Genomic DNA, 27,869 nt, shown 5'->3' with positions numbered 1-27,869 from the left:
CCTCAAGGGCACCAGACTTGGTTTTAAGGGAAAGGATTATCTCATTGACGTCAATGGAATTAATAGGCTTTAGGTACAGAGACTGGGGATAGTTCCCTGTAAGATAGTCCTTAATGTCAGTACTGGAAGATGGAATATCATTAGCAAGGGATGAACCAATGGAAGAGAAGAACCTATTGAACTCAATAGCAGAATCAGAGGCTGAAAGCTGACCATCGTTATTATACAGGAGAGTCGGTTTGTTATTTAAAGACTTATTTGATCCCAATATTTGTGAAATTGTTCTCCAAGTTTGTTTAATGTTGCTCTTTATTTGGGTAAATTTATCTTCGTAGTATTTAGTTTTGGCTCGTCTAATTATCTTAGATAGCAATAATGAGTAATTCTTTATTATTCTTTAATAATGAGTAATCTATCCAGTAGCCTCCTATGTCAAATGACTCCCTGTATATCAGGGAACCTGCAAGGTAAGAAGATATGACTCATAATGTTGGCACTGGGAAGAAATAGGAGAGGGCACGGTAACATACCCCTCCCCCTTAAAATAAGTCATATCAGTTAGTAAGTCCGGGATTGGGCATCCGCTATCACGTTCTCCCTTCCTTTAATGTGCCTGATCTCCGGCCAGTATTCTTGTAACAGTAGATCTCGTCAGATCCATCATGAACAGATCCATCTCGTCAGCTTTTGGTTTGAGTTCTTCATTTTATGTACGAGCGTCAAGGGGTTTTGATCAGTGAACACTCTCACCAGTTTAGTACCTCCACCCACATAGACGTCGAAATGCTGCAATGCCTTGATCAGGGCTAGAGCTTTCTTCTACACTATGCAATAAGCTCGCTGGTACTTCTTGAACTTCTCTGAGTAGAATGCCACTGGACAGTGAACTCCGTTTTTCTCCTGAGCCAACATGACTCCTATCCCCACGTCGTTAGCATCGACATACAAAATAAGTTCTGACCTGAAAGTCAGGTGATATCAACACTCGTGTGTCTGTTAATAATTTCTTCGTCTTCTCGAACTATTCTTGACATGCTTCACCCCACTTCCATCTAACATTCTTAGATAGCAATTCTGTTAGAGGGTGTGCCAACGTCGAGAAGTTCTTACAAAATCCACGGTAGTATCCTATCATCCCGAGGTAGCGTAACAGCTCTTTCCTCGTCCTGGGAATTGGATATTCCTTGATAGCCTTTTGTTCACGGGAGCTACTTCTCCTTGGTCCACGACAAGACCAATATATTCTAATTGGGCTTTCCCAAACTCGCTTTTGGCAAGATAAATTGTCAGGTTTGCTTCTTGCAATCTTCTGAATAACTCTCTCAGTCAATTCATGTGTTCCTTCCAACTGTCGGCATACACTACTATGTTGTCGATGTACACGATGCAGCCTTCAACTCCTCGTAGCACTTCATTCATCATCCTTTGAAAAACAACTTCCAATGTTCTTCGTGCCGAACGGAAGTACTTTGTACTGGTATAAACCGTCCAGAGTAGCGAATGCAGAGATCTTCCTTGCATTAAGAGACAAAGGTATTTGGTAGTAGCCTTTCAGCAGGTTGACTTTGGAAACAAACCTTGCATTTCCCGTTTGGTCGACACAGTCCCTTATTCGAGGCATAGGGTGAGAATCTGACACGGTGATGGAATTTACTTTTGCGGTAATCGGTGCAACAGCGAAACGAGCCGTCACCCTTCTTCATTAATGCATATAGTGAGCTCCATTCACTATTGCTAGGCTCAGCAAGATTATTTGCTAACAAATATTCCACCTCCTGTCTCATGATGTTCCTCTTCTCTGGACTAACCCTAAATGCGCTCTGCTCGATTGGCTTTCCGCCCTTCACATCTACATCGGGCACCACACTCTTGTGCCGTCGGGGAACGTCTGTGAAGAGTGACTCGTTCTTCCTTACTAAAGTCATTAGGTCTCCTCTCTGACCCTCGGTCAGATGATGTAGCTTCTCCTCCTGTCGCATTAAACTCTCTGTGTTGGAAAGACACGTACCATCGGCACGGGCCCACATTCCTTCCTCTGCCGGCAACTCCCTTTCATTTTCATACATAGAACCTACTTCCCTTCTCCTGACTGTCATTTTCTTCCCATTTGCGTTCTCCTGTTCTTCCTGGAACTAGGGCTTCAATCGTTTGACGTGACATACTTGTGTCTTGCAGGGGCAATTCGGCTTGCTGATTTCATAGTTTACTCTGCCTACTCGCCTGATGACCGTGTATGGACCACCAAAGCGTGATTCCGTCACTCTACCTCTCCCAGATAGTAACATCATCACTCTGGCTCCCACCTCAAACTCCCTTGGGATAGCATTCTTGACGTACCAAATCGAGATCTTCTCTTGCGCTTTCTTCAGGTGTTTAGCAGCCAGCTTCTTCGCCGTTTTCAACCGTTCCCTGAACTTCCGCACATATTCCTCCCCTGTCATTAATGTCTTCCTCGACATCAATTGCTCCTTTAACATCCCCAAAGGACTTCTTACTTCGTGTCCGAGCACCAGTTGGAAAGGAGAGAATCCCAGATACTTTACGACAGCATCTTTTATCGCAAACAGGGCTGAAATTATAGCTTCATCCAACTCTTCTCCCTGTTCCGCATAATACACTCGCAACACGGTTTTCAGGGTTAAGTGGAACCTTTCCATCGCTCCTTGCGACTGAGGCCTGAAGGATGAAGATCATAGTTGGGTTATTCCTCAGCCTGCGATAGTCTGCCTACACCACTTCGATTGTAAAACGCTCCTGCAATCGGACTGAATCTCCTTGGGCAATCCATCCCATGAGAAGAATAGCTGAAGGTGTCCCATGATGCATCTTGATGTCACCTTCCTCACTGGGATCGCTTCCGGAAATCATGTAGAAGCGCACATGATGGTAGACAAGTAATTGTTTCCCTTTTTTGATTTGGTAAGGGTCCCACAACGTCGATAATTAGGCGTTTGAACGCCTCGTCAAAAGCAGCAACTGGAACTAAAGGTGCTTTCGGGATGGCAGGGACGTTCTTTCCCGTCCTCTGGTTCGGGAAACATGTCTTGCAGACTCTCCTTACATCTGCGTCCATGCCCGGCCAATAAAAATGTGAACTGAGTGTGGAAGCTCGAGCACCGCACCTTTATACCGTGTCGGCACCACCACTTGATGCCTCACTTCCATCATCCTATCACTCGCCTCTTCTTGTACCGGTCTCCACCGTCTCATTAACACTCCCTTTTCCATAAAGAAGTGAGTCGGTGACTCGGGTCCGGCGAGACCTCCTCGGCCTCCCGCACCAACTCTGGAAACTCTTCCTTTTGCAGCTCACCAAGATGGATGCGGTCAACACGAAGAAGACTGGTGAGAGTAACTTGGATACCCCTATCCGAACCTTCCTCACTTTGCACTTGTCCTCCGGTCTCCTCTCCGAACAAATGATCGAGCCCCAGGTCACCCGGCGTGTCCTCTTCGGCGTGATCAGATCCACTCACATCCTCCTCCTCAACGCCCCATCCCGACGTCACCTCGAATACCGGAAATGCCGCTCTCGCAGTTTTCGTTACGTCACCCTCGGCTTCCGTCGTGCTGCTCCTTCTGTAGGGCTCTATACACTCTTCGACCTTGATTAATTAAGTCTGGGAGAACACATCCCCCAAAGAAGTCGTTTCCTAAGATCATCAGACCTTCCATTCTGGGAAGCGAAGCACAGACCCCTACCACAAGAGTCTGGCAGCCATAGTCAGAATTAAGAGTTTCCTCGTGAGACCATCTGGTCACCATTTGGTTTGGAGACATCTCCCGTCACGCATGGTGCAGTCGCGCCTCCACAGATCTCCAGTATCAGCTCTTGATACTGGTAATGGCTCAAAAGGGCTACCACTTACCGGCTATTCATGCCCGTGCCACCTCTTGGGTGGCTTAATCTTCATCAATCAATCAAATTTCCTCGTGGAGGGGCATTCTCACTTGTATCCCCAAAGTTCTTATCAGGGCTACCCCTGAACTGGAATTCCCGTAGTCCACAGGGAAGAGGGATTCATTAAGGTGAAATCAGATCCTGTGTCTCTCAGCATCCTTGCTGGGACTGGATCAGCTCCTCCTATCTTCAGCATGTTCTCACATACAAATGGGTGAATCCACTTCTCCCTCATCACTAGCATCTTCCCTAGGGTATTTTCGACTTCTCCGTTTCCTACTCTGATGAAAGCCACGTTACCACCGCGCTTGGGTCGGCCACATTCACGAGCATAGTGTCCCCGACGTCCACAATTAAAGCATCGACCGCCTCTCCTGGGCGACCCACCACCAGTCACCTTGGCAACACAAACAGCAGACGTTCCCTGCATGCTCCTTGGGCTCCCTGTCGTCGATTCCCTGGCAGCACCTCCTGTTCCCGAGTTAGATCCAATACTCACTCCTTGGGGTCTCCTCCTTGTGTCCCTCGAGCTCTTGAACCCCAGATTCACTTCACTATGAAACCTAGTCTTAGATAAGCCCCCGCCCATCCTTACTTTTTTTTTAGATATATACAAGAGTTGTTACATTCTTGTACATCCACTAGTATGCGTAACGTTTTGGACAGGTCCCTGGAATACGATCCCAGCCGCGAAGAATCGTTTTTACAACCAAGTACTCATTTTACTGTTGAGTTAAACAGAGGCTACAGTTAAGGATTTGTGCCCAGTAAATCCTCCCCGACCAGGATAAGAACCCATGACAAAGCGCTCACCTTCACCTTCACCAGATGTTCGGGAAGAACCGTTGTCAGTGGTTGAGCCGTTGTCAGTGGCTCAACCTTCAACCAATGTTGATTAAGGTTGAATTAATCAACCTTGATTAATTCCTATTATTGTTTGCCATTAAATTCTAGTGAGTAATGTAACAGTATTATATACTCTTAAGATTACTAATGATGTAGTTATTAGTTCTATACTCTTGTTAGAGTTTCACAAGAGTGCATGTGGATGCTTAGTTGATGTGTTGGTAAGATGCCTGCTCTGTCGAGCCAGGACTTAGTCAGACGCGTGGGTAGCTGCATGGAGGGGAGACAGAACTTAACTTGTACACAAGTTAAGTCAGGGGATATTGTTTATTTAGTTCATTACTCAGTTAGTTCTCTTGGTATGACTAATTGTGCTACACCATTTATTCATTCATGTGTTTTAAGCGATGGTCTATGTTTACTAAGGACTTTTCATTGATATTATTGCATGCTAAAGAATATTTCTGGCTGTTATATTTTTACCATTTATTTGTTAAACTTTGTCACCCTTAGCATAGTTATATTGTTTTCCCGTTTATGCAGTGTTTTATTCATACCCTAGACACTTTTTGGCAAGGCCGATTTTCGTATACTTTGATCACTGCGGGAAAAGAACCTTGCTAAGATCTCAAGGGTTGTAACAGTGTCCCTTTGGTATTTGGTGTTGTGTGGGATAGGAAGCCCGTCCGGCGTACCAAGGTGGCCGTTGTCAATGGCTCATCGTTCCCAGAACGCAGCTCACATGAGTTAGCTCACCATCACGTATCTATCCACCAAGGCCTGATGGACAGAGGCATCCGCTCATATTATAAGTAAAACGTTGACAAACGTCTCACCAAGCCTGGGATTCGAACGCCAGACCAATGTATTGTGGCCCCGGTGGACTAGCTCCTGCTCTACTGGTGCTCCAGTGTTGTTCCTGGACAATGTATTGTGGGCCCGGTGTACTAGCTCCTGCTCTACTGGTGCTCCAGTGTTGTTCCTGGACAATGTATTGTGAGCCGGTGGACTAGCTCCTGCTCTACTGGTGCTCCAGTGTTGTTCCTGGACAATGTATTGTGAGCCGGTGGACTAGCTCCTGCTCTACTGGTGCTCCAGTGTTGTTCCTGGACAATGTATTGTGGCCCCGGTGCACTAGCTCCTGCTCTACTGGTGCTCCAGTGTTGTTCCTGGACAATGTATTGTGGGCCCGGTGTACTAGCTCCTGCTCTACTGGTGCTCCAGTGTTGTTCCTGGACAATGTATTGTGGCCCCGGTGGACTAGCTCCTGCTCTACTGGTGCTCCAGTGTTGTTCCTGGACAATGTATTGTGAGCCGGTGGACTAGCTCCTGCTCTACTGGTGCTCCAGTGTTGTTCCTGGACAATGTATGGTGAGCCTGTGGACTAGCTCCTGCTCTACTGGTGCTCCAGTGTTGTTCCTGGACAATGTATTGTGAGCCGGTGGACTAGCTCCTGCTCTACTGGTGCTCCAGTGTTGTTCCTGGACAATGTATTGTGAGCCGGTGGACTAGCTCCTGCTCTACTGGTGCTCCAGTGTTGTTCCTGGACAATGTATTGTGACCCCGGTGGACTAGCTCCTGCTCTACTGGTGCTCCAGTGTTGTTCCTGGACAATGTATTGTGAGCCGGTGGACTAGCTCCTGCTCTACTGGTGCTCCAGTGTTGTTCCTGGACAATGTATGGTGAGCCTGTGGACTAGCTCCTGCTCTACTGGTGCTCCAGTGTTGTTCCTGGACAATGTATTGTGAGCCGGTGGACTAGCTCCTGCTCTACTGGTGCTCCAGTGTTGTTCCTGGACAATGTATTGTGAGCCGGTGGACTAGCTCCTGCTCTACTGGTGCTCCAGTGTTGTTCCTGGACAATGTATTGTGAGCCGGTGGACTAGCTCCTGCTCTACTGGTGCTCCAGTGTTGTTCCTGGACAATGTATTGTGGCCCCGGTGGACTAGCTCCTGCTCTACTGGTGCTCCAGTGTTGTTCCTGGACAATGTATCGTGGGCCCGGTGGACTAGCTCCTGCTCTACTGTTGCTCCAGTGTTGTTCCTGGACAATGTATTGTGGGCCCGGTGGACTAGCTCCTGCTCTACTGTTGCTCCAGTGTTGTTCCTGGACAATGTATTGTGGCCCCGGTGGACTAGCTCCTGCTCTACTGGTGCTCCAGTGTTGTTCCTGGACAATGTATTGTGGCCCCGGTGCACTAGCTCCTGCTCTACTGGTGCTCCAGTGTTGTTCCTGGACAATGTATTGTGGCCCCGGTGCACTAGCTCCTGCTCTACTGGTGCTCCAGTGTTGTTCCTGGACAATGTATTGTGGCCCCGGTGCACTAGCTCCTGCTCTACTGGTGCTCCAGTGTTGTTCCCCTTCTGTCCCATAGAAGGGGACAAGCGTAAAGCTTGTCTTGGCTTTAGTATCGGAAATTTTTTTATGTCCAGGAATATTATCCAAATATTAAACCACTTTAGGTGGTAATATTTGTAACCATCATATATGATGGAAATATTAGAAAATACTTAAAGATCTAAATTTGTTGGGCACTATCACATACAATGTGGCTAATCTAAAACCTAGCTAGTATAGGCTAAAATCTGAAATTAATGAAACATTATGAAAATCTATTCCACCTGGGTCAAGTGTTGGACGAATTGTACTAAAATTAACTGGTCAGATCTTATACTTAGCTTATTATCGCTTTAAACATACCAAGTGTACACACTACTTACAACAGGAAATCAAAACTATTAAAATAGTGAGCCGTTTTAGAGAAGGAAACCTTAAGAACGTTCTTATTTTAAATTACTTTACCGAGTTGTGGTACGTAAGTCTAAGGGAAGGTCCAGGAGACTAATATGCGAGGCTGGCCGTGTTTGGGACGTTACTCTACTTCAGTAAGTTTATTTTACAATTACGTAGATTTAAAACCCATGAACCTTTTTTTAGATTTAAAAATATTTAGACTGTATAATTAGGGCCCAGAGTGGTATCTGTATGTAAAGAACATTAACTGAGAAAATAATGGGCATTATTGGTATTTTTGAGCGGTAAAAATATGAACTTTAAGCTAGATAAGCCAAGAAATAAGGAATCGCATGCAATAAGGCAAGCAGAGTAATTGAAGGGTTCTGTCAATCATCTAAGACTGCGGGAAGGACAACTGCCAAATCCCTCATAAGGTTGCCAACAATTCTCAAGTTTACAACTAAGAAACATCAATAAAACCTAAAATGATCTAATTTTGCGAATACAAAACAAAAAATTCTTGTGTACTACTAATTCTCCAGCATAGTTTACGAAAATAAATTCCTGAAATGTAATAAAAAAATACTAAAAATGCTACTTAATATTTTTTAGATTAAGCAACAAACAATCTTCAACTTTATCTTCGGCACTCTATGGGCCAGGTTAAGAAGACACTTCAAGGTGTTGAGTGGGAAGAGTGTTCCCGTCATTCAACAACTTGGAAGTTCCTAAGAGTCGCAACATTCCTCTAATCTGGATAAACTATTTTATTAAAATGGTATATAGCAGTTCCAATTTCATTCCAGAGACTTTGATTTTATGTAACTCAACCTGAAAACCTTTTCTGCTTCAGCATTTGTCTGTGTTAATATTAATGCAGAGATGGCGGCACATTTGATAATTTCTTTAAATGGATTTGAACCGGAAGGCATCTATAAAGTGAAGAAATTCTTTGCCGAAGAAGTCTGAAAGTCCAATCAACTAAATTCACAAGTTTATGACGTCTTTGTTTGCTGCATCACTTGCCATAAGAAGTCTTTGTTTGGCTGCAACACTTGACGTAAGAGGTCTTTGTTTGGCTGCAACACTTGCCGTAAGAGGTCTTTGTTTGGCTGCAACACTTGACGTAAGAGGTCTTTGTTTGGCTGCAACACTTGACGTAAGAGCTCTTTGTTCGGCTGCAACACTTGACGTAAGAAGTCTTTGTTTGGCTGCAACACTTGACGTAAGAGGTCTTTGTTTGGCTGCATCACTTGCCATAAGAAGTCTTTGTTTGGCTGCAACACTTGACGTAAGAGCTCTTTGTTCGGCTGCAACACTTGACGTAAGAGGTCTTTGTTTGGCTGCAACACTTGACGTAAGAAGTCTTTGTTCGGCTGCAACACTTGACGTAAGAGGTCTTTGTTCGGCTGCAACACTTGCCATAAGAGGTCTTTGTTTGGCTGCAACACTTGACGTAAGAGCTCTTTGTTCGGCTGCAACACTTGCCATAAGAAGTCTTTGCTTGGCTGCAACACTTGCCATAAGAGGTCTTTGTTTGGCTGCAACACTTGCCATAAGAAGTCTTTGTTTTGCTGCAACACTTGCCATAAGATGTCTTTGTTTGGCTGCAACACTTGCCATAAGAAGTCTTTGTTTGGCTGCAACACTTGCCATAAGATGTCTTTGTTTGGCTGCAACACTTGCCATAAGAGGTCTTTGTTTGCCTGCAACACTTGCCATAAGATGTCTTTGTTTGGCTGCAACACTTGACGTAAGAGGTCTTTGTTTGGCTGCAACACTTGCCATAAGAAGTCTTTGTTTGGCTGCAACACTTGCCGTAAGACGTCTTTGTTTGGCTGCAACACTTGATGTAAGAGGTCTTTGTTTGGCTGCAACACTTGCCATGAAAGGTCTTTGTTTGGCTGCAACACTTGCCATAAGAGGTCTTTGTTTGGCTGCAACACTTGCCATAAGAGGTCTTTGGTTGGCTACAACACTTGCCATAAGAGGTCTTTGTTTGGCTGCAACACTTGCCATGAAAGGTCTTTGTTTGGCTGCAACACTTGCCATAAGTGGTCTTTGTTTGGCTGCAACACTTGCCATAAGAGGTCTTTGGTTGGCTGCAACACTTGCCATAAGAGGTCTTTGTTTGGCTGCAACACTTGCCATGAAAGGTGTTTGTTTGGCTGCAACACTTGCCATAAGAGGTCTTTGTTTGGCTGCAACACTTGCCATAAGAGGTCTTTGGTTGGCTGCAACACTTGCCATAAGAGGTCTTTGTTTGGCTGCAACACTTGCCATAAGAGGTCTTTGTTTGGCTGCAACACTTGCCATAAGAGGTCTTTGTTTGCCTGCAACACTTGCCATAAGAGGTCTTTGTTTGCTGCATCACTTGCCATAAGAAGTCTTTGTTTGGCTGCAACACTTGACGTAAGAGGTCTTTGTTTGGCTGCAACACTTGCCGTAAGAGGTCTTTGTTTGGCTGCAACACTTGACGTAAGAGGTCTTTGTTTGGCTGCAACATTTGACGTAAGAGCTCTTTGTTCGGCTGCAACACTTGACGTAAGAAGTCTTTGTTTGGCTGCAACACTTGACGTAAGAGGTCTTTGTTTGGCTGCATCACTTGCCATAAGAAGTCTTTGTTTGGCTGCAACACTTGACGTAAGAGCTCTTTGTTCGGCTGCAACACTTGACGTAAGACGTCTTTGTTTGGCTGCAACACTTGACGTAAGAAGTCTTTGTTCGGCTGCAACACTTGCCGTAAGAGGTCTTTGTTCGGCTGCAACACTTGCCATAAGAGGTCTTTGTTTGGCTGCAAAACTTGACGTAAGAGCTCTTTGTTCGGCTGTAACACTTGCCATAAGAAGTCTTTGCTTGGCTGCAACACTTGCCATAAGAGGTCTTTGTTTGGCTGCAACACTTGCCATAAGAAGTCTTTGTTTTGCTGCAACACTTGCCATAAGATGTCTTTGTTTGGCTGCAACACTTGCCATAAGAAGTCTTTGTTTGGCTGCAACACTTGCCATAAGATGTCTTTGTTTGGCTGCAACACTTGCCATAAGAGGTCTTTGTTTGCCTGCAACACTTGCCATAAGATGTCTTTGTTTGGCTGCAACACTTGACGTAAGAGGTCTTTGTTTGGCTGCAACACTTGCCATAAGAAGTCTTTGTTTGGCTGCAACACTTGCCGTAAGACGTCTTTGTTTGGCTGCAACACTTGATGTAAGAGGTCTTTGTTTGGCTGCAACACTTGCCATGAAAGGTCTTTGTTTGGCTGCAACACTTGCCATAAGAGGTCTTTGTTTGGCTGCAACACTTGCCATAAGAGGTCTTTGTTTGGCTGCAACACTTGCCATAAGAGGTCTTTGGTTGGCTGCAACACTTGCCATAAGAGGTCTTTGTTTGGCTGCAACACTTGCCATGAAAGGTCTTTGTTTGGCTGCAACACTTGCCATAAGTGGTCTTTGTTTGGCTGCAACACTTGCCATAAGAGGTCTTTGGTTGGCTGCAACACTTGCCATAAGAGGCCTTTGTTTGGCTGCAACACTTGCCATGAAAGGTGTTTGTTTGGCTGCAACACTTGCCATAAGAGGTCTTTGTTTGGCTGCAACACTTGCCATAAGAGGTCTTTGGTTGGCTGCAACACTTGCCATAAGAGGTCTTTGTTTGGCTGCAACACTTGCCATAAGAGGTCTTTGTTTGGCTGCAACACTTGCCATAAGAGGTCTTTGTTTGCCTGCAACACTTGCCATAAGAGGTCTTTGTTTGCTGCATCACTTGCCATAAGAAGTCTTTGTTTGGCTGCAACACTTGACGTAAGAGGTCTTTGTTTGGCTGCAACACTTGCCGTAAGAGGTCTTTGTTTGGCTGCAACACTTGACGTAAGAGGTCTTTGTTTGGCTGCAACACTTGACGTAAGAGCTCTTTGTTCGGCTGCAACACTTGACGTAAGAAGTCTTTGTTTGGCTGCAACACTTGACGTAAGAGGTCTTTGTTTGGCTGCATCACTTGCCATAAGAAGTCTTTGTTTGGCTGCAACACTTGACGTAAGAGCTCTTTGTTCGGCTGCAACACTTGACGTAAGAGGTCTTTGTTTGGCTGCAACACTTGACGTAAGAAGTCTTTGTTCGGCTGCAACACTTGACGTAAGAGGTCTTTGTTCGGCTGCAACACTTGCCATAAGAGGTCTTTGTTTGGCTGCAACACTTGACGTAAGAGCTCTTTGTTCGGCTGCAACACTTGCCATAAGAAGTCTTTGCTTGGCTGCAACACTTGCCATAAGAGGTCTTTGTTTGGCTGCAACACTTGCCATAAGAAGTCTTTGTTTTGCTGCAACACTTGCCATAAGATGTCTTTGTTTGGCTGCAACACTTGCCATAAGAAGTCTTTGTTTGGCTGCAACACTTGCCATAAGATGTCTTTGTTTGGCTGCAACACTTGCCATAAGAGGTCTTTGTTTGCCTGCAACACTTGCCATAAGATGTCTTTGTTTGGCTGCAACACTTGACGTAAGAGGTCTTTGTTTGGCTGCAACACTTGCCATAAGAAGTCTTTGTTTGGCTGCAACACTTGCCGTAAGACGTCTTTGTTTGGCTGCAACACTTGATGTAAGAGGTCTTTGTTTGGCTGCAACACTTGCCATGAAAGGTCTTTGTTTGGCTGCAACACTTGCCATAAGAGGTCTTTGTTTGGCTGCAACACTTGCCATAAGAGGTCTTTGTTTGGCTGCAACACTTGCCATAAGAGGTCTTTGGTTGGCTGCAACACTTGCCATAAGAGGTCTTTGTTTGGCTGCAACACTTGCCATGAAAGGTCTTTGTTTGGCTGCAACACTTGCCATAAGTGGTCTTTGTTTGGCTGCAACACTTGCCATAAGAGGTCTTTGGTTGGCTGCAACACTTGCCATAAGAGGTCTTTGTTTGGCTGCAACACTTGCCATGAAAGGTGTTTGTTTGGCTGCAACACTTGCCATAAGAGGTCTTTGTTTGGCTGCAACACTTGCCATAAGAGGTCTTTGGTTGGCTGCAACACTTGCCATAAGAGGTCTTTGTTTGGCTGCAACACTTGCCATAAGAGGTCTTTGTTTGGCTGCAACACTTGCCATAAGAGGTCTTTGTTTGCCTGCAACACTTGCCATAAGAGGTCTTTGCTTGGCTGCAACACTTGCCATAAGAGGTCTTTGCTTGGCTGCAACACTTGCCATAAGAGGACTTTGCTTGGCTGCAACACTTGCCATAAGAGGTCTTTGCTTGGCTGCAACACTTGCCATAAGAGTGCAACACTTGCCATAAGAGTGCAACACTTGCCATAAGAGTAGCATACACATCCAATCGAGTGATATAACTTACGTTTAATCTTGCGTAAACTCAATAATTAATTGGAATCGTAAAACTTTTGTTCCAATTCCAATAAGGTTCTTCACATCCAACTTTCTATTCCAGAAGAATTCCCTCTACAGTACTATTAGCGCATATTTCATGCAGAACCAGTACAAGATATGTTGACAACTATGATTTTGGCTATAGTAAATAATATTACTTCTGAACTGATATGTCATCAGACAAACTGTACTTTTACTTTTACCGTCAACTCTTGCTCAAAATGGCTACACAAAACACTACTTCACGTTATGCAATGTATCTTCAAATCCGACAGTTTTACCGTCACCAATATTGTTCATACACAACTCTACTAGATGGTGGCAGTTGCTTAGAGCAGTGAAAACACGAGTGCCTGGTGACTGCTCTTTGTAGCGTTGACGACTTGTGTTCAGCGAGTGTGAACACTCAAGCAAGAGCTGTATACGATGGGGTGGCAACCACCAGCCGGGTCGGATGTTCCTGAGGTCGCTCCGCTCCTAGCTAGTGTTTACGTTGGACGATTGCTGGTTGTCCTGCCTGGTGATGGTTTGCCACTGACAGGATGGCGTTTGGATTTGCCATGGGGACTTCTCGGCCTACAGTGAAGAGGACATCGTCGGCTGGTCTGGCCTTTACGGAGCATGTGGATCATCTGTTGGTTGGTGTCGCCCTAGTGGACGTGCTACATGTGCAGCTGTCGGACATAGTGGGCGTCCAGCTGCTTCAGGGCAACCGTGCTGTGGTCAAGTTCCGCCACCAGGCTGCCTTTCTGACGTTTCTTGGGTGGTGTAAGGGGCGTGTTTACCCTCTCCCTTATACTGCCGGTTCTGTTTAAGTGGTGAATCTTAGTGTCACCTGGATGCATGTGCCGGTGTATGTTGCCCCCTTCGAGTTTCAGGACGATCTTTTGACCTGTTTTTAACGGTTTGGGACTGTGTTAAGTGTTCGTTGGAACAAGGTCCTTGCCAGACACTGTGCTAGGATGCTTGACGGCTCCCACACCCTGACGATGACGCTGAAGTGTAGTGTTCCGTCGTCAGTGACCGTGTTGGGTTACACTCTCCGCTGCCTGTATCGGGGACAACTGCACAGTTGTTATCGGTGTGGTAACGAGTGTCATCTGGGTGCAGCGTGCGACGTGGGACCAACTGGTAGGGTGCATGTTTTTTGTGCGTAGGATTTTCCGCCCGTGTTGCGTTCGGACGGTACTGAGGATGGAGTGGGTACTGTGCTTGAGGCGCCTGATTGCCCGTCTGCTGCTCCGCCTGTTGAGGCGGGATCTACAGCTTGTGCGCCGCATCTGGTAACTGCCGTGGCTTTTTTTTTTTTTTTTTTTTTTTTGCAGGGATATTCCTGTGCGGGCCCTAAGGCTCTGGCTGGCCCACTAAGTGTTGCTTGTTTCTGTTTTACTTGGGCAGAGTATGAGTATTTATGACTTGTATGGTCGCTCCAGTAAGATTTTGCCATGTGTTTAACAACTTCTTCTACTCTGTTGAATCTAAGTTGAAATCTTAATGGGTTTGTAACTGTGCAGTGTGTTAGATAATGTTTCAGTGGTCTGTCGGGCATTTCTCCACAGTGCTCCTGGGGTTGTTGAGCCGGGGTGTGTGGTTGTCGGGCCATCGCCTGCGCTGCATGTAATGAAGGATGTCCCAGTGGAGATCCTTGTCTCGCCCCCGCTAGTGGATGTGGTCCCGGCTTCCGGAGATGCGGGTTCTTCTGTTATAGAGGGGGTGCTTCGGCAGGGGGAGGTGCCTGCAGTGCCTGTGTGTATCAACGACTGTAGTTCTGATGCTTTCATGCCTTAGCAGAAGCGTGCACGCCAGTGTTTTGAGGTTGTTTCCCTAGATGACGTGGACAGTGTGGGCGATGCGGCCTCTGTGGATTCTTCGGACGGTGAGGGGTGTGGATTATGGGGACGCGAAGATGGTGGCCGTGCCTTAGGAGGGGCCTGGTGGAAGTGGTGTGGTGCGGCCTGTCTTGAAGCATTCATGACAGGCTCGGAGTGTGTCTCCCTTTCGTGGAGTGCCTTGAGAGGAGGTGGGGAGGGTATGGTGCTCTGGCGCTCCCCGCCGTAGATGACGAGGGCTGTGAGGGGCTCTGAGTTGCTCCCTGTGCCTCCTGCTGTTGAATCCCCGCAGTGGGGGCTTGCCCCTGATTATCGGGACCTCGTTGTGGTGTTGGGGAAGAATGTGCGCCGGGGGCCTCAGCTCCTGTGCCCAGTGGTGGGGTCGATGCCGCGCCTGCATCCCCTGTGGTTCCCCCTCCTTCGTTGTCCCGGTCTGGGGGAAGCCTTGTCCCGGCTGCTGGGGTCGTGTCCCGTGAGAGTCAGGTGTTTGGCCCTTATCGGGATGCCCGGGTGCTTCCGATCTCGTGGTGCTCTTCCACTGTCTGGGTGTCGCAGGCGAAGGAGTTTGTTTATGGGGTGCGTATAAGATGTCTCAGCCAAGGGTGCCGCCTGGTGGCCGAATGTCCTATGACACGTTGAAAGAAAGACCCAGGAGGACATACTTCAAATTCTGCAGGGCCTGAACTTGTCTCAGGCGAGTTCAGTAGGTTGTAACTTGGTGCATGAGGATGCAACACAAGTCACGGCATATAACAGCAGACTCAGTGCTATCGTTGCCCCAGTGAACACATCAACACCAGTGAACGCAACACCTATAGTGAACACATCAATACCAGTGAACACACCACCACTAGTGAACACACTGTTGAAGTTCAACCCGAGTAAATGCAAAGTAATGAAACTAGGCAGTGGAAACAGGAGGCCAGACACAGGATACAGAATAGGAGATGAAGTACTTAATGAAACGGACAGAGAGAAAGATCTAGGAGTTGATATCACACCAAACCTGTCCCCTGAAGCCCACATAAAAAAGAATAACGTCTGCGGCATATGCGAGGCTGGCTAACATCAGAACAGCATTCAGGAACCTGTGTAAGGAATTATTCAGAATCTTGTACACCACATATGTAAGACCAATCTTGGAGTATGCGGTCCCAGCATGGAGCCCGTACCTTGTCAAGCACAAGACGAAGCTGGAAAAAGTCCAAGGGTATGCCACTAGACTAGTCGCAGAACTAAGAGGCATGAGTTACGAGGAAAGGCTGCGGGAAATGCATCTTACGACACTGGAAGACAGAAGAGTAAGGGGAGACATGATCACAACCTGCAAAATCCTCAGAGGAATCGACCGGGTAAACATGGATAAACTATTCAACACTGGTGGGACGCGAACAAGGAGACACAGGTGGAAACTGAGTACCCACATGAGCCACAGAGACGTTAGAAGGAACGTTTTCAGTGTCAGAGTAGTTAACGGATGGAATGCATTAGGCAGTGATGTGGTGGAGGCTGACTCCATACACAGTTTCATATGTAGATATGATATAGCCCAGAAGGCTCAGGAATCTGTACACCAGTTGATTGACAGTTGAGAGGCGGGACCAAAGAGCCAAAGCTCAACCCCCGCAAGCACAAATAGGTGAGTACACTACCACCAGTGAACACAACACCACTACTAGTGAACACAACGACACTAGTGTACACAACATCATTGTACACTGGCACCCATACAAACAGTACCACCATCACATGACGGTGATGCAACACCACATACAACACCACCAGTGCACACACACTCACCAGCAACAACACCGCACATATGATGGCCAACATCTCTACGATGGATAATCACGGTGAAGAAAGCCTCACTATCCTACAATGGAACTGCAATGGCGTTCGTGGTAGACTTAATGACATCATACAATACGCTCGTGAACACCAAACTGACGTCATAGTGCTACAGTAGACACTGGTGGGTAATGAATTCAACCCAAGGTTCAGCAGTTATCGCAAGTTTTCCCTGCCCTCTGGGTACAGGAAACGGGGTCTTATTATCTATGTGAACAATAACATACCTGCTCAGATTATGATCTTCACGTGGAGGATGACTATGAATCACTGGGGGTAACCCTTCACTTAAACAATAATGCCCTACATATAATCAACCTATGTGCCACGAAGTAAACTTGACCTTGACACACTACCTGAATTTGTTAATGAAGAACCTATCCTGCTGGTTGGTGACCTTAATGCCAGGCACCCACACTGTGAAGACAACTGTCATCAGCCCAATGTCAATGGACGGAAACTGTCCTTCTATATCAGGGGGAGTGAAAATCTTAGAGTCCTGGGTGATGAACAGCCAATTACCACCGTCGACATGTGCAAGAGAAGGAAAGAGACAAATAAAAGAAAAAGGTTATCACTCGGACCAGATATGAGGCCACTTTTCATAAACAGGATGAGTAACTGGTTCACGGAATACCAAATCACAGAAGACACTGATACATTTGTTTATGACTTTAATAACCAAATTGAGCACTGTCTCAGAGTTCCGCGGCGTACGTCTGGGCGCAGTAACCCTCAGAAGAAGAAAATATAATAGTATGAGATCGACTACATAAAGATGCTCAATTCAAATGTAAGGAGCATGAGCAGAGAGTACCGGAGACATCCCACTGACAGCAACCAACAGCTGTTTAAAACTGTGTGTCAAGTAGCCAGAGAAGAGAAGATTAAAGAGCGGGAAAAACAATGGCTTGAATTCACTAGCTCTATTGAAGAGAAACATCTGCAAGACAAGTGTGGGTAAAAATTCAGATAGCTAATGGGGGCAGAACCCGGCCTAAGACCCTAAGGGTAAGGCTGAAGAACTTATTCACAAGTGGAGTGATGGAGCATTCACCTCCTCCCTCCCTGTAGAAGTAAGCAGGGAACAGCTCCTCCGACATAATGACAGAAGGATTAGAATAACAAGAGCACAATCTAGTGATGACGAGTATGGGGAACCAATCACAACCCAGGAAGTAAAGGGCGTTACGAAAAAGGGTAAAAGTACAGCACCTGGTGAAGATGGCGTCACCTACGACATACTCAATGGTCTGTGTGAAGTGTCTGGGAATCCATTACTCCACCTGTTTAACAAATCATTCCTAAGTGGTGTGTTGCCCACACAATGGAAACATGTAATAATTGTCCCCATACCGAAGCCCAATGACCCTGGCATTTACAGACCTATCAGTCTCATGTCATGCACTTGCAAGATGCTTGAAAGGATCATTCTAAGCCGACTGTTGCACAAAATAGACAGGCTAGGGGAGGGTGTCAATGGATTTGCTGAAGGACGGAGCACAGCAAATTGTATAGTTAATTACCAGGCTAATGACACAGCTAAGTACTCTGTATTTGTCAACATCAAAGGAGCTTTCGATAAAGCACAGGGGATTGCGATCCTGGACGAGCTTGCATGCATGGGTGTCAAGGGGAGACTCATGAAATTGATTTAAGAGTACCTCACAGGGAGGAAAGCCAAGGTCTGCTTCAATGAAGCAATCTCAAGAACAATGAATATGGAACTCGGGACCCCCCACCAAGGAGGAGTCTGAAGCCCCACACTATTCAATGTACTTATGAACGCAATTGCAAATATTGATTTTCCGGAAGGAACCCAACAAGTGGGATATGCAGATGATGTTCTAATACAAGCTCCCACCTTGGGAAAAATTAAACAGTCCATTGAACTCCTCGGAAGGAAATGTATTGAACTCAGTTTCACTCTCTCCATAAACAAGACAAAAGCATACTCTCATCACAAGCGGGGAGAAAATGAAGAACTACAAATTAATAGTGTAACACTTGAATGGGTTGACCACTATCGGTACCTTGGCGTCACTGTCGGCTCTAACAAGGGGAAGAAAGATGAACTCAACCAACTCATAGGAACATGCAAAAGTCGACTCAGGGCACTGAAAGCAATGACCTGGAATGCACATGGAGCCTCTATTACCGTGCTTAAAATGATGTACTGTTATGATCCCAGGCAGCCGAAAAACGAGTCACCCCGTTGAGAATTATTCTATCAAGCCTGACCTGACTAGAAGGTCTAGGAAATATAGAGGTAAGGACACAGATGTAAAATAGTTGGTTGGATTTGATAAACAATTTAAGATAATGGGCAATGAATAAGAAAATAGATAAGTGACTGGTTAGGAGATGTGGATAATTTGCTGGAGGCGTGAGGCTCGCTTCGAGAGAGCTTTGACCCCAATTGAGTACCAGACATCGCAAGGGGAAGCTGTGCTCCGTTTGAGCCCCCATTAGAAAGGAACTAGTGTGGTATACCTTCAAGAGGAAGGAAGTGTGGAGACGTTCCAGCTGTGGAATCCTGCTGGGAACGTGCGGTCTCAAGTCCTGGACGGCAAGGAGAGTTTGTTAAGCTGCCCAGAGACATTATTGTGGGCCGTGGGAGCGCCCTGATCAGACGTCGTCAGAGGAATAGGCCCTCGACTAGACAATCTGTGGTAAGCACAATTTAAGCCAGTTTATAGTGATTACTTGTAGTTGGTCGTGTGCCCAGCGACAGTAGCGAATGTTGATTAATAACTTAAACATGATTTGGTAAGGCAGAAAGCCTAAATGTGAGGACGGAGATGAGAGAGACAGCTGGAGGGACGAGCAGCACGTCCTCTCCCGTCGACCACCTGAAGCCAACTGACCGGCGGGGCGGAGGACCCTCCCAGATTGAGGAGGATCGCCTGGCCGGGCAGAGAATGGACCCGCCCTACGGGAGAGTCCGTGCTCACAGTATGTAGAGAGCAGATAGATGTTGGATGCAAACATATTGTGTCGATTATTTCGTCTATGTGTTTATAAGGAAACATTTTTATTAACGTGTCAATGGGTTGCAGGTTTGTCTTTGGGGAAGAAGTTGCTGAGAACTTCGAAGCCAGCACAGAGGGAGTAGTTAATGAGACTCCAAGGTAATGGAAGAGTGGGACCTCGAGCTGTGAGAAGCAGTGAAGAGGAGTGTCGCGTGCTTCTGTAATACCAGTGGCGAAACTCCAATTCTGTTCGAGGAAACTTCATGGTGTAGCAGCCAGGAGAGCTGTGGAGGATCCTGGTTGATAAACCCGGATGAACCTGAAGATATCAGGGTAGTGAACTTCCAGATGTGGACTGGAAGTTCTGGTTGATTACTTGTAAGGAGTTGGTAGAGTGTTTGACTGCCATTAGCGTGCAAGACGCAGTGAAAGGTGAGTGATTGTTTGCCATTTTTGTGCCAAGGAGTACTTATACTGAAGTATAGAGTTACAGTTGTAGGCTGGATTACCTACAGAGACATACATATGTGCTCTAGGATTGATAGGTGGATCGATTGATCATTGTTGTATATCAAGGAACGTTCATACTAATATTTATGTTATTGCAGCCATACGCTGGTTTTCCTTGTATGTGTTTATAGACATATTCTCTTGCTGATAGTGCAACATTGTGTTATAAGACTTGACCTACTTAAGGAGGTTGGTAGTATTAGGTGGTGAATCAGGAGATAGGATTCCACTTTATAAGCCGATGATAGAGTTCTGATGGTGTTGGAGTGCAAACTGACTGAAATGGTATAGAGTGTAGGATTCATTATTATTATTATTATTATATGTGTGTATGTATTGTGTACGTGCTTTGTCCAGTAAATGTATTCAAATTTGCTGGTGCTTGCCCTTGTCCTAGTGAGACTTCCCAAGTAATAGGAAAGAAGGAGAGAGAGAGAAAGAATCAAGAAACGCTGTGGACAGGGTAGGATGGAAAACTAATAAGTCACAGGGGATTGAGAAGATCATATCACATAAGGAGAGTGGGGAGTCACAGCGGATCGAGTGGGTGTGCTCATGTGACAACGAGGCTAAGTATTACAGCTGCATCCCCTAAACGTGAGATGTCGAGCCCCTCTCCATAAACCAGAAGCGCCCAGGGTGATCTCCTGGTAAAGTATAAGCACTCTACCGAGTTCTGGGTTGGGTTGTCCATAAAGAATGATCAACAACGACAACACTCAATCCACAATATAATAAATTGGGGGCCTGTCCGGGAGAGTGAACTGACACACCCGCACCCTGTCCAAGAGTGCATTTGTACACCCCTAGTTGAAATAGATACACTGTGTGACCACAGGTGTATATTCTCTCTCTTGGAAAGACTCACAGGACAAGATGGATAAGGTGCACGCATTTGTGGAGTCAGGCAAGCCTGAGGACTTGGAAGGTTGCACGAGGGATCAATTAAAACAAATAGCAGAAAAATATGGCATTAGATTGAAAGCATCTAAAGTAGCTAGGGTGAAGGATGAGATCCTGAGGCAGTTAAGAGCCAAAAGTGAAGTGGCAGAACAAGGAGCCCAAAAAAGAGCTGAAAGTGGAAAGGAGGACGATGGGCAGTATGAAGTGAGATCCCAGGGATCGATTAGGAGCAGTAAGAGTAGCCGCAGTAGCAGGAGTCTGGAAACGTTCCAGTTAAAACTCCAGATGCCGCATGAGGAGAGACAGTTCCAGCTGGAAAAGATGAAATTGGAACTCCAGATGAAAAATGAAGCCAAGAGGGAAAGAGAGAAGACCAGACTGGAGGTAGAAAAAGAGAAAGCAAGACTAGAGATGGAGAAAGAAAAAGAGAAAGCAAGACTAGAGATGGAGAAAGAAAAAGAGAAAGCAAGACTAGAGATGGAGAAAGGAAAAGAGAAAGCAAGACTGGAGGTCGAAAAAGAAAAAGCCCAGGTCGAAAAAGAAAGAGAGAACAAAACGAATGCAGATAGAAGCGAATAGAACCTTGGCTGAACAAAGGATTGAACATGGAATGCCAGAGAGCACCACCCAGGTATCACACTCACCAGACGTTAGGGTTAGGGAGAAGGACATTCCCTTGTTTGTGCTCGAAGAGGCAGAGAGCTTCTTCTAGCATTTTGAAAAAGTAGCCAGTATAAAGGAATGGCCACAGGAGGAATGGGCCCAGCTGGTCCAGTTAAGATTGACCAGTGCAACCAGGGTGGCATACACCCAATTGTCACTGGAAGAGTGCCAGGATTATGCCACAGTAAAGAGCAGCATACTGCGCTCGTTTCAGCTAACCCCAGAAGTTTATAGGAAGCGTTTCAGAGAGATGGTGATGGTTGGAGCATGTACTTTTGCTGAGACAGCAAGGGATCTGGAAAGACGATTCCAGAAATGGATTGTGGCTGCCGGAGTTGGATCTTACGCTGGCCTGAAGCAATTGATGGTCATGGAAAAGTTCTTAGAAATGATGCATCCCGAAACAAAGTTCAAGATCCAAGAAGCGGGAGTAAAGGAGGTGAAAGATGCCGCAGATAGAGCAGATATGATTACTGAAGCATACAAGAGCTTGAGGGAGAACAGAGTGATAAGCAAGGCGAGACGCAGCAATGGCAGACCCAGTGGAGTCTGGAGAGGAAGAAATTATGAAAGACCCAGAGGAGTCTGGGGTGAGAAGAATTTTCATAAATGGGCAGATAAGCGTAAGTACCCTAAAACTCAGAAGAGTAGATCGCGCACTTCGTCTGTAAGTGAGGATGGAGGAGCTAAACGAGAAACTTATCGTTATCCAGGAAATCAAGAGTCCAGTAAAGTCCCACAGAGTGCAGGTAGTGTGTCTGGCTCGAGAAATTCTCATGCGAGTGGACAAAGTCAGAGCCGCTCTGGTACATATAGAAGAGACTTTTCCCAGGTGAGGTGTTACAATTGTAACGGAGTGGGTCACGTGATGCGAGATTGTAGGCAGGGCAAAAGAGTTGTGACCCTGGCCATGTGTGACCCCCGAAGTAAATATACTAATGTGTTCCAAGACAATCCACAGAAGGTGAACTTAGTGAACGAGAGGTATAGGCCGTTCATGAGCACAGGTTGGAATCAGTATAGGAGGCCAACCTGAGGTAGAAGTTGGTATCTTAAGAGATACCGGTGCTAATCAGAGCTTGATTGTGAGAAGCCTGATTGGGAATGATAGACAATTAGCTGGCAGTGGGAAGACGAAAGTATATGGGTGTGACATGCCCGTTTGTACTGTCCAGCTAAGGTCGGAATATGTGTCGGCAGAGGTGATGTTGGGAGTATGCCCCGACATACATGTTCCAGGAGTCCAAGTGAGCCTGGGGAATGACTTGTGTGGGACAAAGGTGTTGCCAAGAGTCATGGCGGAGACTGTACCAGAGGAGTGCCCAGAAGGCCACAGCACGAGTGGGACACCTGAGAGTGTGAACCTGACTGACATCCGAGGAGAGGCGTCAGGAGACCGCCAAGCCATTGAGTACCCTGTCTTGGTAGTGATGAAGGCAGAGGTGGCCGACAAGGAAGACGCTGGAGAAAATGCGACAGTGTCGATTCAACCGGTAGAAGATATCGACGTAGATATAGAGTGGCTGTTTGAGGAAGGTCTGGCTCAGGAGATGAAATCTCGGTGAGGTCAAAAGTGAAGATGACCCAGCCAAAAGAGAATCATATGAAGAGAATGGACCTGAGTAGACCCCAGCCCGCTGAAATTAAGAGTCGGAAGGTGAATACAACTTTGCTGAGTAGAAATGAGGAAGGATGTGGACATACTGAGGACGGGAGTAGAGCGTCAAGTTGTTCACGAGCACAGAGGCATTTTGATATTAGAGATAAGTTGTTTGAGGTGTCAGGAGTTGACATGTTTCACAGAAAACATGGTGGAGAGATAGTGAAGAAGAGTAATAGCCGAGAAAGTTAAAGGAGAAGAGACAGTATGTGTGGAGAGATGCTTACGAGCACTCCTGGAGAGGTAAAGCGACATGTACGGTCGAGTGCTGTTGGGTGTAGTACAGTGCTCGGACAAACTTTTAGGGAATGAAGAAGAGTTGAAGGAGAAGAAAAGGAGTTGTATAGAGGTGAGAAGTGTGAGAAGAGGATGATGATACAAGCATGGAGGAGTAGAAGAAAGCCGAGGACTCGATGGAAGTCAAACAGGATGAGGTCTCAGATAAATGAGGAGACGAAAGCGAGGATCGTCGGTGAAGACGAGGGAGTGAAGTACGATGATGGGAGACGGAAGTATAATGGCAGTATATGCAAGTGTGAAGATGACAGAGGAGGTACAGACAGTAGATGTCTGACTCTGGACGTGAAGAGAAGAAGATGAGGGAACGGAGGGTGGAAACAATAAGTAGAGTGGACTAATGGAGTGTGGGCGTCCAAGAAGGACAGCCTAGCCAAGAGGTGCCAGAGAAGTCAGATCGTTTGTGAGAAGATCATGTTTCTGGTGAGTTGTGAGCCAGATATTGTAAATTACAAGGCGCAACCGGATGTGCAGTGTGCATCGATGATATTATAGTGTTTGCTGATTCCTGGAAGGATCACGTGGATCGACTTTTAGATTTGTTCGATCGATTGGAGAAGGCCAACATGACGATCAACTTAGCAAAATGCGAGTTCGGGAGAGCCCGCCTGGAGTACCTTGAGTATATAGTAGGGCAAGGCGAGGATGCTCCGGTAAGAACAAAGGTGGAGGCCATTGACAACTTCCCGGTGCCCAGGAGTAAGAAAGAATTGTTGACATACCTCGGTATGATTGGATATTACCAGAAGTTCTGTGGAAATTTCTCCACCATAGCCGCTCCTATGACGAGTTTGCTATCAAAGAGCAAGAAGTGAGAGTGGAATGGAACAGCACAACAAGCATTTGAAAAGATCAAAAGACTGTTGACCGAGGCACCTGTACTAGTGTCGCCAGATTTTGGAGCGTCGTTTACGTTATTTGTAGATGCCAGGAATATAGGGGCTGGAGCTGTACTGACGCAGCAGAATGATGGAATTTACCGGCCGTGCCCTTCTTCTCAAAGAAGATCGTTAAGCACCAGAGGTTGTAGAGTACAGTCGAGAAAGAGACTTTGGCCCTGGTGACGGCATTGAAACATTTTGAAGTGTATGTGAGTGGGGGAAGACACTCAGTGACGGTGTATACAGACCATAATCCCCTAGTTTTCCCGAGGAAAATGAAGCATGCAAACCAGAGGTTAACCAGATGGTTTTTATTGCTCCAAGAGTATGACCTGGTGATAACGCGCATAAGAGAGCGAGACAACGTAGTGGCTAATGCGTTATCTCGAGCCTAGCCACTAGAATAATTCTCAAAAACAAGGGGGAGGGAGTGTTATGATCCCAGGCAGCCGAAAAACGAGTCTCCCCGTTGAGAATTATTCTATCAAGCCTGACCGGACTAGATGGTCTAGGAAATATAAAGGTGAGGACACAGATGAAAAATAGTTGGTTGGATTTGATAAACAATTTAAGATAATGGGCAGTGAATAAGAAAATAGATAAATGACTGGTTAGGAGATGTGGATAATTTACTCGAGGTGTGAGGCTCGCTTCGAGAGAGCTTTGACCCCACTTGAGTATCAGACATTGCAAGGGGAAGCTGTGCTCCGTTTGAGCTCCCATTAGAAAGGAACCCGTGTGATATACCTTCAAGAGGAAGGAAGTGTGCAGACGTTCCAGCTGTGGAATCAAGCTGGGAACGTGCAGTCTCAAGTCCTGAATGGCAAGGAGAGATTGTTAAGCCGCTCAGAGACATTATTGTGGGCCGTGGGAGCACCCTGATCAGACGCCGTCAGAGAGATAGTGTCCTCGACTAGACAATCTGTGGTAAGCACAATTTAAGCCAGTTTATAGTGATTACTTGTAGTTCGTCGTGTGCCCAGCGACAGTAGCGAATGTTTATTGATAAGTTAGACATGTTTTGGTAAGGCAGGAAGCCTAAATGAGAGGACAGAGATGAGAGAGACAGCTGGAGGGACGAGTAGCACGTCCTCTCCCGTCGACCGCCTGAAGCCAACTGACCGGCGGCGGAGGACCCTCCCAGAGTGAGGAGGATCGCCTGGCCGGGCAGAGCATGGACCCGCTCAATTGGGGGAGTCCTCTCTACCAGTATGTAGAGAGCAGATAGATGTTGGATGTAAACATATTGTGTGGATTATTTCGTCTATGTGTTTATAAGGAAACATTTTTAGTGGCATGTCAATGGGTTGCAGGTTTGTCTTTGGGGAAGAAGTTGCTGATAACTTCGAAGCCAGCACAGAGGGAGTAGTTGATGAGACTCCAAGGTAATGGAAGAGTGGGACCTCGAGCTGTGAGAAGCAGTGAAGAGGAGTGTCGCGTGCTTCTGTAATACCAGTGGCAAAACTCCAATTCTGTTCGAGGAAACTTCATGGTGTAGCAGCCAGGAGAGCTGTGGAGGATCCTGGTTGATAAACCCGGATGAACCTAAAGATATCAGGGTAGTGAACTTCCAGATGTGGACTGGAAGTTCTGGTTGATTACTTGTAAGGAGTTGGTAGAGTGTTTGACTGCCATTAGCGTGCAAGACGCAGTGAAAGGTGAGTGATTGTTTGCCATTTTTGTGCCAAGGAGTACTTATACTGAAGTATAGAGTTACAGTTGTAGGCTGGATTACCTACAGAGACATACATATGTGCTCTAGGATTGATAGGTGGATCGATTGATCATTGTTGTATATCGAGGAACGTTCATACTAATATTTATGTTATTGCAGCCATACGCTGGTTTTCCTTGTATGTGTTTATAGACATATATTCTCTTGCTGATAGTGCAACATTGTGTTATAAGACTTGACCTACTTAAGGAGGTTGGTAGTATTAGGTGGTGAATCAGGAGATAGGATTCCACTTTATAAGCCGATGATAGAGTTCTGATGGTGTTGGAGTGCAACCTGACTGAAATAGATTAGAGTGTAGGATTCATTATTATTATATGTGTGTATATATTGTGTATGTGCTTTGTCCAGTAAATGTATTCAAATTTGCTGGTGTTTGCCCTTGTCCTAGTGAGACTTCCCAAGAAATAGGAAAGGAGAAGAGAGAGAGAGAGAAAGAATCAAGAACCGCTGTGGACAGGGTAGGATGGAAAACTAATAAGTCACAGGGGATTGAGATCATATCACATAAGGAGAGTGGAGAGTCACGGCGGCTCGAGTGGGTGTGTGCACGTGACAACGAGGCTAAGTATTGGAGTCGCATCCCCTAAACGTGTGACGTTGAGCCTCTCCCCAAGAGCCAGAAGCGCCCAGGGTGATCTCCTGGTAAAGTATAAGCACTCTACCGAGTTCTGGGTTGGGTTGTCCATAAAGAAGGATCAACAACGACAACACCCAACCCACAATATAATAGTACACACCCTATGTGTGCTCCGTTATGGACTATACAGCACCAGTCTTATACACCTTCTCCAAAACGATATGAAAAGGCTCGAAATCATTCAGAATGAAGCCATGACAATCATTCTTGGAGTTCCAAGAACTGCCAAAACGTCCAATCTATGAGAGTTGTCCCTCCCCAGTGTTAAAAGCAGAATTAAGAAGCTGAATGCTAAGCATGCAATTAGGATAGCCAGAGATCCCCATAACAATGATATTTCTAAGAAAAATCTGAGTTCTGTGCTACTTTCAGGGGGAAACAGGAGAAGCAAAAAAATGGCATCACAGATCAGTCTGCTTCCTCGAAGAACTTCACCTGCTTGAGGAAGCCCGTAAGTTCCTGTCTGTAGAGAGGTGGTTACCTCCCTGGGAGGATGACTCATGCAAGATTATCATAAATGAAATGGCAACGAAAAAATCCAACATGATACTACAAGAAATGAGGCACAAGTATCTCGAGGAAATTTATAATGAAGCTAGTGATGAACTAGATGAAATCTACACTGACGGGTCATCTAATCCTGCCAATGGCAGGGCTGGTGCAGCATACACGGTAATTAAGGATAATGCTTTCCAATGCAGAAATGAGGAAAAAGCGCGTATTGAGAATTATGCCTCTTCAACACAAGCAGAGCTCACTGCCATTGTTATGGCGTTATGGTTTCTAGAACGAAACACTAATGGTGCAGTGATTTGCACCCATTCAAAAGCAGCACTGCAAAGCCTTAGTAAAAATCGGGCAGAAAATCTTGCAATAGTCGCTGAAACTATGAGAGCTGTGAGCGTATTTACCAATCAGGGAAGAGTCATCAAGTTTCTGTGGATCCCCTCCCATGTTGGAATATGTGGGGAATGAACGAGCAGATGTGCTGGCTGCTGAAGGAGACCATATTGAAAACTTCATACCCAAGACTACTACAAATTAGAGGTATTGTCAGGCAACATCACCGTGAGAAGTTAACTGAGGA

General features: G+C 46.0%; 1 protein-coding gene across 1 annotated transcript; it reads right to left on the bottom strand.

Moving 5' to 3' along the window:
- Positions 1 to 2,132: 2,132 nt before the first annotated feature.
- Positions 2,133 to 11,842, bottom strand: LOC138370734 (uncharacterized). Its single transcript, XM_069335333.1, has 5 exons — positions 11,214 to 11,842; positions 9,829 to 10,449; positions 8,509 to 9,097; positions 3,264 to 3,605; positions 2,133 to 2,600 (listed from the first exon to the last, which is right to left on the bottom strand). Exons 1-5 carry the CDS (start codon positions 11,840 to 11,842, stop codon positions 2,133 to 2,135), a joined length of 2,649 nt encoding a protein of 882 aa, XP_069191434.1.
- Between the last annotated feature and the right edge of the window lie 16,027 nt (positions 11,843 to 27,869).

Source organism: Procambarus clarkii, chromosome 33 (genome assembly GCF_040958095.1).
Source record: "Procambarus clarkii isolate CNS0578487 chromosome 33, FALCON_Pclarkii_2.0, whole genome shotgun sequence".
Taxonomy (NCBI): domain Eukaryota; kingdom Metazoa; phylum Arthropoda; class Malacostraca; order Decapoda; family Cambaridae; genus Procambarus; species Procambarus clarkii.
The sequence above is the reverse complement of the archived record's forward strand: the minus strand, read 5'-3'. Positions and strand labels throughout refer to the sequence as shown.